Genomic DNA, 14,056 nt, shown 5'->3' with positions numbered 1-14,056 from the left:
AGGTGCTCGTTAATTGATTTTCTTGCAATGAGTCCCCAGTTCTTCCTCTGTATAACAGGTATAACTTTGTAGTTTTCTCTTCTGTGAGTAATGTAGGCTCCTTACAATTTGTAGCAGCTGTGCCTTGTAATGCTCACGCCCATGACAAAAAGCATAAAGATGTACACTATCTGGTACACAATGACTGACCGTGGCCCCTTTTAACCAGCTGATCCAGGTGCCAGGAGTTAGATTCCTAGCAAACTAAGGTTGATGAGTTATGTTAATAAAACCTTTGAAAACCCCGTTTATCAAAAATTCTGAAAAAAAAAAAGTTGTTTGGTTATGGAATTTGACCAGGTACATCAATTTATTGTCAAAGGATCAAGCTACTGTTGTGTTCAGAGCAATAACGGCTGAGATTGTGAGTGCGCTCTCCTTAGTATTGACTGTATGAAATACTTTGAGGATGGTCACTTTACAAAATGCCGTAAAATATACTGTATACTGTATAGTATGTCTCATTCTACACACCAGATGGATAAGATCAAGTGTTGTGATATAGTAACTCTTGGTTATTTCTTCCTGTGGTCATGAATGTAAGAAATGGAAGGTAAGTTGTTTGGAAATACTGTATTTGAATTCACAGGATACCTGACATCAAATCCTAAGAAACTTTCTTACCTGCTATAGATGGTGCCGTGGAAAAAGAGCAAACTCCTCCAGCGGATTCCTAAAGTAATACGCTATGAATCTTCCAAATAGCCATTTTCAAATAGTATGAACATGCCATTATACTCACCTTATTTATATCCCTGGCTCATTGAATATTCTTATTTTTTAGGCTGCTTACAGTATTGTCCATGCTGTAAAGTTGATATCACAAAAGGATTTGGTAAAATATGGTGGAAAGTGAGGAAGACTTGCTACAGAATAGTGGAGCACAACTGGTTTGAGAGTTTTATCATCTTCATGATTCTACTTAGCAGTGGAGCACTGGTAAGGATAATTTTACATTAAATAAATGGTACAGAATTTGAAATTATCTGTATTAAATTTAATTTATTTTATATTTCATCGTACCTTAAGAACTCTAAAATTATCTAGTTATCTCTAGGCCCCCATACACATTAATATCGGCCAAATCTACCATTTTTGATGACTTTGGCTGACCATCTAATGTGTATGTTCAAACAATCTGTTTAGAGGAATTTCCTCGACTGAGCCTCTCTGCTCCCAGAGACAGGCGTATTCCAGAATTCCAGAGATTGTTTGCATGTATTGTATAGCTCTTTTCTGAGCAGCAGTTGAAAGCAACTTCAAAAGGAGCATGAACTGGATATTGAAACGTCGCTGCAGCATAGTGTTTGGGAGAGAAGGAAGGAAAATAAGTGAGGAAGTAGAAAAATTCATAAATCTGCAATTTTTTGAGAATAATAATATAATAATAATAATCCTATATTATTTCGAAACACTCTTTTTCGGTGATTACTTTGTATCTCTGTTCATACTGCACCCACACACACAAATGATACACCATTTGAAAGGTAAACTTGCCCCCTTCTGTAAGAAAATAGCCAAACAAATCACACATCCACGATGTGATGACAAAATACACTTTAAACATTATTTTTCATAAACCTGTAGTAAGGAAAAATGACCTGCAGGTGGCACCACACTACCCCAAAGCATACTAATGCAAAGCTGAAACAAATCCTAACATTTGCCTTGGGGGCTTCCAGCTTGCTGAACTCCTTGTCCAGCCGATTTCAGGCAGATACATATAAAATATTTGCTACATTAGTAGAATAAAAGTAAAACTTTACCTGTTTAAGACTTCAGCTTTAAAACTGAAGATATAAATGAATGCAGCTTAAAAGGGACCAGACAGGTTCTGAACCATCAGATTTTCCATATTATTGGACAGTCATTGAAAAGTCTATCTTCCTTCTAAGGTTGCAGCTTATTGGTGACCTGGAGTCACCTCTGGTTCCAAGTAAAAAACTGCAGCGTTGACATAACTCAGACTGTACATTGTTTCCTGATGGGAGAGATTGGTGGAAACAACCTTGCAAAAATTGAAAAAAAAAATCTAACCGTAGGGAAAAAAAAGGTAAAATAATCTGCAGATATTACTTCTTTTTTTTAAAGGGATATTCCCAATTATTATACAATGGTGTAAATACGCTCAGTTATGGGGTCAATTCTCCTTCATCATTTTTACTGTCAAAATGGCACTGCTGTACAGGGCACTGTTCTGTTCAGGGCTGTGTTGCACTTCCCTACACTGCAGATAGATGGCAGTGCTGCTGTGGAGGGGAAAAATGCTGCTGCCCCTGTTCTTTTGCAAGGTCCTGACAATCAGTAATATAAAGTAATCAGTAATCAAAGTAATATACCATTATTTTTAATGTTGGGGGATCTTCTTTAGGCTGGAGTCACACACAAAGTATAAAAAAATCGGTCCTTTTTACATGGACGAGAATTGCAGAAATGTTCCCTGAACAGTGATCCGTATGACAGCCGTGTGCAGTGCGAGGATGCGATTTTCTCGCATGTAAGCATCCGTGTGACATCCGTATGACATCCGTATGGCGAGATTTTCTTGCAAAATAGACATATAATGGATCAATGGGCTCAAATATTCCTGAAAACATATATTTACATATATATATATATGTCTGTGACTCACATACCTCTCTGTGTTCATCATCTCATTAAATACATTTACATTTGACAGCTTAATTTTCCTGAAATTACCTGTGCCCCCAACAACCAATGTGCGAAAATTTTGCACGGGCCAACTAGTAATAATAATATTAATAAAAAAATAGTCTGTAAGCTTCCCATATACCATAGAATGTTTTGCAGAAACTTACTTGTAATCCTATTTCCCCCATACACATTAATGCTTTGCTTGATCGAGGGTTTTCTGTGACGGTAGGGTAGTGTACTTCTACAAGAAAGTCATCAAAAATCAGAAAGTGCTGATACACTGTGTTGTAAAAAGTTTTACTAAACGCAGACATTTTTGCGCATCTCTTTTAACCCAAATATTCTTTTTAACCAATGTTAACCTTAAACACTGGTTGACTATTTTGGCTTCTTCTACAAGGTGGATTGTCGTCCATACGAAGGACATTGGCAGACACCAAGAACTGTTCACACTGATGTGTCTTTGCTCATTGTCAGCCCTTTTTGAGACATAATGACATATTATTTCAATAGTGATTGCTAGATAAATGTATGTATAGTCCATGTTTCTTCCAAAGAAAAATATGTCTTGTTAATTGATTGCCTTTTTATTACTCCCGCATCACAATCGGTGAAATAGATTCATCTGCACGAAATGATTTGCGTTATGTAGAAATAATTTGTAGTCGCTTTTTTCCTTATTGTCTTTCTTTGTCTCTGTTTGGATGTAGAAATTGAATGGTGGTGCATGGTAATAGTTAAAAGTCTCCTAGGGTGACACAGATATGATCTTATTAGACATCCTTCCTGTAAAGCATGGGTGTAATCTCATTGACTAAATGATGTCATGTTTTATTGTAACAAGTCACAATAATCATGGTTAGGGTAGCATATCATTTCTAACAGCGTCTTCCTTCTATTAATGTTTAAAGTGACCTACAAGTAGCTTGTCCATCCATTTGATCAGAGTCACTGCAGAATTAGAAATTATTATTTTGCAATGTACAAATTCCAAATATGCTTTACACAAATGTTATTTTGTACAGTTAGGTCCAGAAATATTTAGACTGTGACGCAAGTTTTACATTTTAGCTGTTCACCTAAACATATTTAAGATACAGTTTTATCATCAGTATGGGCTGACATCATAATTGGAGAAAAGGTTTAGGAATTACATCTGTTTAATATGTAGACACCTCTTTTTAAAGGGACCAAAATTAATTGGAAAATTATCTCAAGTCATTTAATTGGCTGCATGGGCTTTTCTTTCATTAATTCATCATCAGTTATGCAGGTATAGGTTCTCGAGATGAGTCCAGGTATGGCATTTGCATTTGATAGCTGTTGCTGTGAACCCACAACATGCATTCAAAAGAAAAAAATGGACCACCATTAGGCTAAAAAAAGGAAATTCATCAGAGAGATCACAGAAATGTTAGTGGTCAAATCAACGGTTTGGTACATTCTGAAAACTAATAAAAACTGTGTACTGGTGAGCTTGGGAGCGCAAAAAGGCCAAGATGTCCACAGAAGACAACAGTGGTAGATGATCACAGAATCTTTTCCTTGGTGAAGAAGAACCTCTTCACAACATCCACCCAAGTTAAAAAGAATCTCCTTTCTTTTTGAAGGATAGAGATTTTCATTGGTATCTCAGGTAGCTCGTTAAACTCCAAAGTAGTGTTGTGAACAGTCCAATCATCGTTATATGGATAAACCCTCCGTAAATCCCTTAACGAAGTGGGTATGCTGAAAACTTATCTCACAGTGGTGAACAGAGACAGAAGAGGGCCCCTGTTCAAGAAGAGTATGTAGGCCCTTTGGTGATCAAGTAGTTCATCATTTTGAGGTGAAAGTGGCCCCCTTATCTCTTGGGATCCAATGGTATGCCACCACTGCACCTACCTCTTTTTCCACTTGTCCCTTTATCAAGGACAGATTTCCATTTGAGTTTTACCCCTCCAGAAGACCATTTTTCAGTGCAGTTTTGAGTGGCTGTACTTCTTTATACCGTAAGGCAGAGGGATTTCTGATTATCTTATAGACTCTGTTAATGTCTTCTGCATTGATTGTGTCAGTGCGTGAACTACCTAAACCCAAATTATGAGACCCAAGGAAATTAATATTGTTCAGAGTAAGAGATTGGCCAGTGACTCATTTCTTCAATGTGCGTTTTATGACTGGTGGCTTCACTTCTTTCATACTGTCTTTTTCATGTAGAGTTTTGCCCACTTTTGTCCTTATCAACACACGGTGTTAATGCCATTATTATCAGTGCAGGTGTTCTTTTTTATAAAGTTGGCACAGTTAGTCATAATTCAGCTACAGGTCAAAAGAAAACATTATGTAGTTATCAATTTAGCAAAACTCTTTCAGTTGCCATGGAGATGAAAAAGCAAGACTTTAGTTCATAATTCATGTCAACCATATGTTACAGCGCAAGTGACTTGAGTCTTGAATACTTTTCTCACAGATTTTTGTGTATTTTTTTCAGGCTTTTGAAGATATTTATATTGACCAGAAAAAAGTTGTAAAAATTATATTGGAATATGCAGACAAGGTGTTCACATATGTCTTCGTTCTTGAGATGCTCCTTAAATGGGTGGCGTATGGCTTTAAGAAGTACTTCACCAATGCATGGTGCTGGCTGGATTTCTTCATAGTTGGAGTAAGTATTGTGGAATTTTTATGTTTATGGGGTCATTGTTCTTTTTTTGGTGTGAGAGGAAACCTACGCAAACACGGGGGGAACATACAAACTCCTTGTAGATGTTGTTCTTGGTGGAACTCTAGTGCTGCAAAGCAACAATGCTGACCACTGAGCCACCGCACTGCTCATTCATAGAAAGGTTTGTGTTAAAGGATTTAGTCAAAATTCATAAATAATTAGTTTTTTATTGAAATCCTTGCACATCCTGGACTTACGTGTCCAGTGGGCGATCCTAATTAGTAAATGACAGCCTTCCCTGTATGAGTATGCATAAACCCACAAAAAGCTAAAATTTCAGCGAATACAACAAAAGCTATGCTGAACATTTTCCCACAATCCTATATGTGAATCTGTTCAGCATTTCCTGCCCTATATCATGAAGCTGGTTAATCGCACTAAATATTCAACGTGACAAGTCCCTTGTAAGTTATCTGCAACTGTTTACAGATAATTAGGGATACGTCAGTTATGATAAATGCCAAATCAAATCATATGCTGTAATGTAGCATCCATTGGTTGTTAGTTGCTACAACTTGCTATTAACCAGACGTCATCATATGTGGACACTGTGTCCATTGGTGGTATTTTACGACATAATGGTTGGGCATGCGTGCACTATGTGATGTGCGTGATTGACTTTGTTATATCAATGCCCACCAGAGAAATCCAAGGCATCACCGATAAAGTTTATTATGCTTTATTAATCAGTAATAGGGGCACAGAACATCAAGTTTTAGTATAATAGCAATGTTTCTATAATTAAGCATATAAATAACCTCAGCTTAGTGCTACCACAATCCCCAGAGGACATTATCACAGACATGTATCTAACATGCATGTACCCTAGCAAAATGGCAAAATAAAAAATAGTAAAAGTACAAAACTGAATACCTAATACTTTGCACTGGAACCAAAACCACTAATAACTGCTATTTATAAGGTTATATGTTTAATAGTGATGTGCAAACTTGCTCAGATAAGGTGATATCCAACAATGCTCGAGTGCTATCCAAGTGTCTTCGGTGTGCTCGAAAAATATGGTTGAGTCTCCGCGACTGCATGTTTTTCTAACACACTGAGTGTCTTCGGCGTGCTAGAAAAACATGTTCGAGTGCGCGCAGCTGCGTGTCTCGTGGCTGTTTGACAGATGCAGGGAAAGCCTAACAAACAGACAATCCCTACACATGTTGCGGCAGTCGAACAGCCACGAGACATGCAGCCGCGCGCACTCGAACATGTTTTTCTAGCACGTCGAAGACACTCAGTTAGCACATGAGCATGCTCCGATATCACCTTATACAAGCACGTTCACTCCTGACTAATGCTTAATCAGTTTGGGGACTCAGAAAAGAATTAAACAAAAATATTGTCACCTCTCGCAGCGGTGTCGTTCAGAGATGTCGGTGCTGTTATTCCTGGTGGTTGATGTGACATTATGTCACGTGACTTCTGCAGCCAATCAGTGGCCGCTGTTCTGTTGCTGTCCATAGATATTCCATCAGAGCTGATGCCCGTGCTGATGAAATAGTAAAAGCTGCAGCCGCGGTGGTCACGTGACACAAAAATGTCGACATTGCTAGAATGGTATAATTATGGAGGACAAAAGAGCAAGCAGGTATACTAAAAGTAGAAAATTTATTGATAAGACTACATAGTAATAACCAATCACAAAAAAGATTTTTGGCAGGAAAAAACACCATAGAGCACCAAGAACTCCACACTCAATGCCTGGCTGTTTAGTGCAGCAATAAAATATTATTCCATAGCATAAGGTGCAAGTGCAACGTCAGCGTTACATATGGGCGGCATACCCATACACCCCATACTTAATGTCACCCACATTGTATCAGACTACATAGTTCTGGGGGTAGAATGCTCACCTAAAGGCACAAGTTCTGGAGTCCTGGACCGGGTGTGAGTGCGGGCAAAGATAGATTACTAAATCATTATCAACTTTATCGGTGGCGCTTTCTATTCTCCTTTGTTTTGAGTTGCAAAAGATAATACAGATTACAGTAATTAATCAGCTGTCCCCAATGTACTTTATTTCTAGTTGGGTTTTGCAATGTATTTTTACAAATCATTACAATGCCATATAATGGCATTGTAATGGCTGGGATGACATGGCAGCTTTGGCTGTGATACAGGCCCCGATGCTAAAGATCGCTGTATACCAGTCTTGAACATAGTCATTGTTCTAAAAATTAGAAAATATACCGGACAAAGATTGATTTTCAGTAACTTGTTCTAAAAATGTCTGTGCTAACAAAATATTTTCTTACGAATTCTGAGATTTTTTTTCTTCTCCTAATTTCTGCGTGTAATTGTTTATACAGTGGGGCAAAAAAGTATTTAGTCAGTCAGCAATAGTGCAAGTTCCACCACTTAAAAAGATGAGAGGCGTCTGTAATTTACATCATAGGTAGACCTCAACTATGGGAGACAAACTGAGAAAAAAAAATCCAGAAAATCACATTGTCTGTTTTTTTTATCATTTTTTTGCATTTTATGGTGGAAAATAAGTATTTGGTCAGAAACAAACAATCAAGATTTCTGGCTCTCACAGACCTGTAACTTCTTCTTTAAGAGTCTCCTCTTTCCTCCACTCATTACCTGTAGTAATGGCACCTGTTTAAACTTGTTATCAGTATAAAAAGACACCTGTGCACACCCTCAAACAGTCTGACTCCAAACTCCACTATGGTGAAGACCAAAGACCTGTCAAAGGACACCATAAACAAAATTGTAGCCCTGCACCAGGCTGGGAAGACTGAATCTGCAATACCCAACCAGCTTGGAGTGAAGAAATCAACAGTGGGAGCAATAATTAGAAAATGGAAGACATACAAGACCACTGATAATCTCCCTCGATCTGGAGCTCCATGCAAAATCCCACCCTGTGGGGTCAGAATGATCACAAGAACGGTGAGCAAAAATCCCAGAACCGTGCGGGGGGACCTAGTGAATGAACTGCAGAGAGCTGGGACCAATGTAACAAGGCCTACCATAAGTAACACACTACGCCACCATGGACTCAGATCCTGCAGTGCCAGACGTGTCCCACTGCTTAAGCCAGTACATGTCCGGGCCCGTCTGAAGTTTGCTAGAGAGCATTTGGATGATCCAGAGGAGTTTTGGGAGAATGTCCTATGGTCTGATGAAACCAAACTGGAACTGTTTGGTAGAAACACAACTTGTCGTGTTTGGAGGAAAAAGAATACTGAGTTGCATCCATCAAACACCATACCTACTGTAAAGCATGGTGGTGGAAACATCATGCTTTGGGGCTGTTTCTCTGCAAAGGGGCCAGGACGACTGATCCGGGTACATGAAAGAATGAATGGGGCCATGTATCGTGAGATTTTGAGTGCAAACCTCCTTCCATCAGCAAGGGCATTGAAGATGAAACGTGGCTGGGTCTTTCAACATGACAATGATCCAAAGCACACCGCCAGGGCAACGAAGGAGTGGCTTCGTAAGAAGCATTTCAAGGTCCTGGAGTGGCCTAGCCAGTCTCCAGATCTCAACCCTATAGAAAACCTTTGGAGGGAGTTGAAAGTCCGTGTTGCCAAGCGAAAAGCCAAAAACATCACTGCTCTAGAGGAGATCTGCAGGGAGGAATGGGCCAACATACCAACAACAGTGTGTGGCAACCTTGTGAAGACATACAGAAAACGTTTGACCTCTGTCATTGCCAACAAAGGATATATTACAAAGTATTGAGATGAAATTTTGTTTCTGACCAAATACTTATTTTCCACCATAATATGCAAATAAAATGTTAAAAAAACAGACAATGTGATTTTCTGGATTTTTTTTTCTCAGTTTGTCTCCCATAGTTGAGGTCTACCTATGATGTAAATTACAGACGCCTCTCATCTTTTTAAGTGGTGGAACTTGCACTATTGCTGACTGACTAAATACTTTTTTGCCCCACTGTATGTCATCTCTTAAGAGGTAAATGAATTCTATGAGGTCACTATGAATGGTTAAAAAAGATTTATCATTTTGGTCGTATATCAAACAACATGTGATGTCCATTCTGCTTGGCAACTTTCCTAAAACGAAGGTTACATTCCTTTCTAGCACAACATCTCAAGGTAGAGGAACAAAGAAATCTTAGAGCAAACGGAAATGTTTTGGCTTGAATTAATAGATTGCTTCCATCATAGCACAGTAATTCTAATTAATGATATCTGTAGTAATGAGGTTTTCCCACGAGCAAAGTTAATTTTAATCAATAGATGTTTGAATAATAATAATTTCCACTACTGGATGTGTTTAAAAAAAAATGTTCCTGTCCTGAGATAATCTTATAAATGTGTCCCTGCTGTGTACTGTGTAATGGCTGTGTCTGACCGTGCAGGAACATGGGCAGGGGAGGAAGCAAAGAGCATACAGATATTACAGTACATCATCAGAAATGATTCTTAGAGGTAAAACGTTGTTTAAAAACAGGAAACAAAATGTTTTGCCTCACAAAAAGAATCAGCTGTCATCCCATGTAATGTCCTCTTTTGCTTCCTCCCCTGCCCAGGAGATGTGATATGATCAGACCATGTCCCTGTACGGTCAGACACAGCCATTACACAGTACACAGCAGGGGCACATTTATAAGATTATCTCAGCACAGGAACATTTTTTAACACATCCAATTGTGGAACTTATTATTATTCCGAGATCTATTAACTAAAATCTACTTTGTTCTTTGGCAAGCCCCTTTAAATATATTTTGTCACCTCTATATGGTTTCTTTTCAAACAACTAAAATTTGTTTTATGCCCTGTGCAGAGTTGGAGGGGAGGGTGGTGCAAGACAGTATGGCTCAAGTTCTGCACTCAACATTACACAGGACATGATCGAGCTCTTTTCTCAATATGCACAGAACCACTAGACAGCTTTTATCTGCAAGAAGGAAAATGCAAATGAAATTCTAATGAGGTTTTCCCAACAAGACTACACATTTTTTAAATCAAGCCTGTCTGGTTTTTATTAAAGTATGGAGGCTAAATGAAATGTAGTAATACATGGAGCCCTCTTTATGCTCTGCTTTCTGTTTTTGAAAAGCAGAGGGGGCACTTGAATGAGAAACCCCCCTTATGTCAGGATTCCCAAATAAGGAATATGGACGGACTTTTTCCAGTTGAGACTATCCACTAATCCTGTAACATCCCATTTCCCTCGGCTGTCATCACCACTCCCATAGACATTGAATGGAGCCACAGGGTGCATGCATAATGCTTTGGCTAGTGCAGCTACAAAAGAAAAAGGTTGAGGTCCCTGATGTAGGACGTTAATCACTGGTAGATACTGGTGTATCGCTAGACGTTAGGCATCAAACTAGGGGCACAATACCAAAAATAAGTGATCCAATCATCAGATAGTGATGTAAAGATGATCCATTATTGTAGGATGGGGAACCTTTTTTTTGCCAAGAGCCATTTGGTTATATATGCCGTCATTCGATTACAGCGCAAAATTATCAACTTGAAAAATATTCCTATATTTGGTCACACAATTAACTCGCCCCTAATTTGATGGCTGGAGGTGGTTTTCTGTGGTGAGATACGTGTTGATAGCTTGTATTGATCACGTTGCTTCTCGCGACTGCTTTTCCAGGTTTGCGTTAGTCTGGAGCGCAGTCAACTCTTTGTGATGCTAAGTTTTGTAAAGAACACCCAGCAGTAAATTGTTCTGAACACAGATGTACACTGCATGTCTTCTCAAAGTGGGAAATTCATAATTGTTCACATTGCATTTATAGAATGCAAGCAGTAGGAGTTCTGCAGCATACATCACAAAGGAAACACTAAGACTGCTATATTCATAACATAGGAGAAACGGAGACTGCTGTAAATGCTGTACACCACACAGGAGACACTGGGGCTGCCAAGATATACATCACATAGGAGATGGGGCTTGAGTATATACAGTACAATAGACATTGGGGTTGGAGCATGTAGATCACAGGAGAAATTCGGGCTGGAGCATGTACATCATAGGAGAGATTGAAGCTGGAGCATGTACATTACAGGAAACAGAGGCTGCTGCTGCCCTCATCTGTGGGACGGGAGCACATTTTACGTTATTCCACTTGCAAAGTAGACGCTGGCTGGAATTTAAGTGTCCATTGTCCTGAGCACAACAGTCTGCGAGAATCTGCCTGGGGTCCAGAGTAAAGGTCATCAGGGGCCGCAAAAGGTTCCCCACCCCTTCTTTATTGAGTAACATAGTTTCAATACAAAAAAAACTTTCAAGGCACTAGTACCCCTTTTTCATCAAACATACCTCAAGTACAGTGAGCAAACCACTGTGTGCCCATTTTGATGTCCCCTAACTTCTGACGATACACCCATACCTACCTGTGCTTCTTCTACTGACAGTATGTTAAAAAAAAAATGTGCTACAATATGCTGATATATGTTCCGTATAGTAGCACAGAGTAATAATCTGAACAATCATTTTTCAAAGCTGCTTCAGGTAGTGAAGCAAGATAATATGTTTGTTAAAATAAGCCTCTGTAAGCTTCCTTTCATAGCTTGAGCTCTGCCAAATCTACTTTGTTAAGATATGATTCCCTTGACAGGATGAAATTTGTCAGGCGTCCCAGAGCATATTTATTTATATCTATTTATTCACAATGATTGAGCTGTTTTGCTAAAGCATTTTACGTGTACAATCTGTCGAATGTTGTAAACTGGAATCTATGAAGAGAAAATTACCGGCATAATGTAGTTTAAGAGATGAAGAGGCTGGATTGTGGAAATCTTCCTTCAGGGTAAAGTGAGGAGATAATAACAGAGAGTCTTGTCTTAAAGGTTCTTAGAAGTGTGAAAAAACAAAGGCCGGGGGTTTAGCTATATTAAATGATGCCGTAGAAATAAGTGATGCGTGTGTCTAGTGTATGCCAGGTCTACTTCTCGTTATCTGTCCAAATACGAGGTGGAGACTTAAGTACCTACGCCCAATATAAAATCTGCAGCATATAGCCCTCTGTCACTCTCATGCAATGACGATCTCTAGTGTGTGTATGTGTATATATACAGTATATACATAGTTGTCTAATTAGAAAGAATTTCCATTAAATGTGCTTAATAGTAGGTTACTGATAAACATAATCCCTTTAAGATGCAGCCAATTTTCATCTTATTTTTTTAAGCGACCCCATTCAATGACCTCATTGCTTTCATTATATAATGTACAGTAAGGCAGGAAATACATTCCAAGTGTGGTGAAATTGTGGAAAAAATGCAGTTCTGCCATTTTTCCTTGGCTTTTATTTTCAATGTGCAGCAGAAATGACTGGGCAACATGATACTCTGGATTAGTATGATTAAAACTGGAGATGAGAGAATGAATTTGTAAAGAATCAAATTTGGACATAATCGAGCAGGAAGGGATTACCGTAAGTTATCAAAGGTTCCCCTATAAAGTTAAAAAAAAGGATATTAACGGGACAACCCCTTTAAGCATTTTCTCTCAGCCTATGAAGCTGGTGATCATCTGCAAATGGCATGTGAAATAAATAAAAATCTCATTTTAGACAGATGCAAACACACCAGTTTTATCAGTCCGCTGCCCTAATCTTGTGTTCTTTGAAAATCTTTTTTTTTTTCTAGCACCTACAGTAATTGTGTAGCAGGGATTAACACTAAGAAGCTGATCATTGGTTTTAGGAATTGGCATAGAAAATGTTTAGTTCTCAACATTTTAGCACTGTTAGGGTATGGGCACACGTAGAATGATCCTCTGCGGTGCAAAACCGCTGCGGTTTTTCATTCGGATTTATCGCATTTTCTATTGCGGATTCCGCTGCGGTTTTACATCTGCAGTTTTCTATAGGAGCAGGTGTAAAACCGCTGCAGATTCCGCACAAAGAATTGACATGCTGCGGAAAATAAAACGCTGCGTTTCCACGCGTTTTTTTCTGCAGCATGTGCACTGTGGATTTAGTTTCTGATAGGTTTACATTGTACTGTAAACTCATGGGAAACTGCTGCGGAAACGCTGCGGATCCGCAGCAAAATCCGCAACATGTGCACATACCCTTAGTAAGGGCAGGTGCAGAGTGTGAACTGACAAAACACCGAATCACACTCTGAACAATGTTAATTATGTGGCAGTGTGCATGTCCAATTTTTTCCTTGGACAGAGTCTGTCTCAGGGCTTGTTTTCACTTGCGAGGAACACGTCCGTGTCTCGCATGTGGAAACGAAGCTCTGGTGCCGGCACTGTGGAGTGGAGCGTGCGGCCGCATAGCAACAAATGCGGCCGCACGCTCCGCTCTGGAGTGCCGGAACCAGAGCTTCGTTTCCACATGCGAGACACGGACGTGTTCCTCGCAAGTGAAAACAAGCCCATTGAAAAATCTTGCAGCATGCACAATTTGCCTCCAATATTCGGATTACACTCGGCTATGCAAGTCTACGAGTCTGCTGAAAATATCGGACAGCATTTGGATGACATCTGAGTGTGGTTTGATTTTCACGGGCTGACAGAATGGAGAAGATGGGAAAAAAAATTTAATCTCCCTCACATGTGACAAAAATCGGATCACACCATGATCAAACTCTGACCAGAGCATGAATAACATAATTGGCTCAATTCCAGTATATGAGAGACAATACAGTGGTGTGACCCTAGCCTTAAAGTGTAAAGTTTTACACTCGCGCT

At 39.2% G+C, this 14,056-nt stretch overlaps 1 protein-coding gene across 1 annotated transcript in view; it reads left to right on the top strand.

Annotated features, from left to right (window-relative positions):
* LOC138641943 (sodium channel protein type 5 subunit alpha-like) overlaps positions 1 to 14,056 on the top strand; it is a 476,947-nt gene that overhangs the window by 377,941 nt on the left and 84,950 nt on the right. The window contains exons 20-21 of the mRNA XM_069729776.1: positions 824 to 978; positions 5,168 to 5,341. Of these exons, the coding sequence (XP_069585877.1) occupies positions 824 to 978; positions 5,168 to 5,341 (329 nt within the window). The remainder of the gene's footprint in view (positions 1 to 823; positions 979 to 5,167; positions 5,342 to 14,056) is intronic.

This window comes from Ranitomeya imitator, chromosome 6, assembly GCF_032444005.1.
Source record: "Ranitomeya imitator isolate aRanImi1 chromosome 6, aRanImi1.pri, whole genome shotgun sequence".
Classification (NCBI taxonomy): domain Eukaryota; kingdom Metazoa; phylum Chordata; class Amphibia; order Anura; family Dendrobatidae; genus Ranitomeya; species Ranitomeya imitator.
This window is presented reverse-complemented; position numbering and strand designations above follow the sequence as displayed.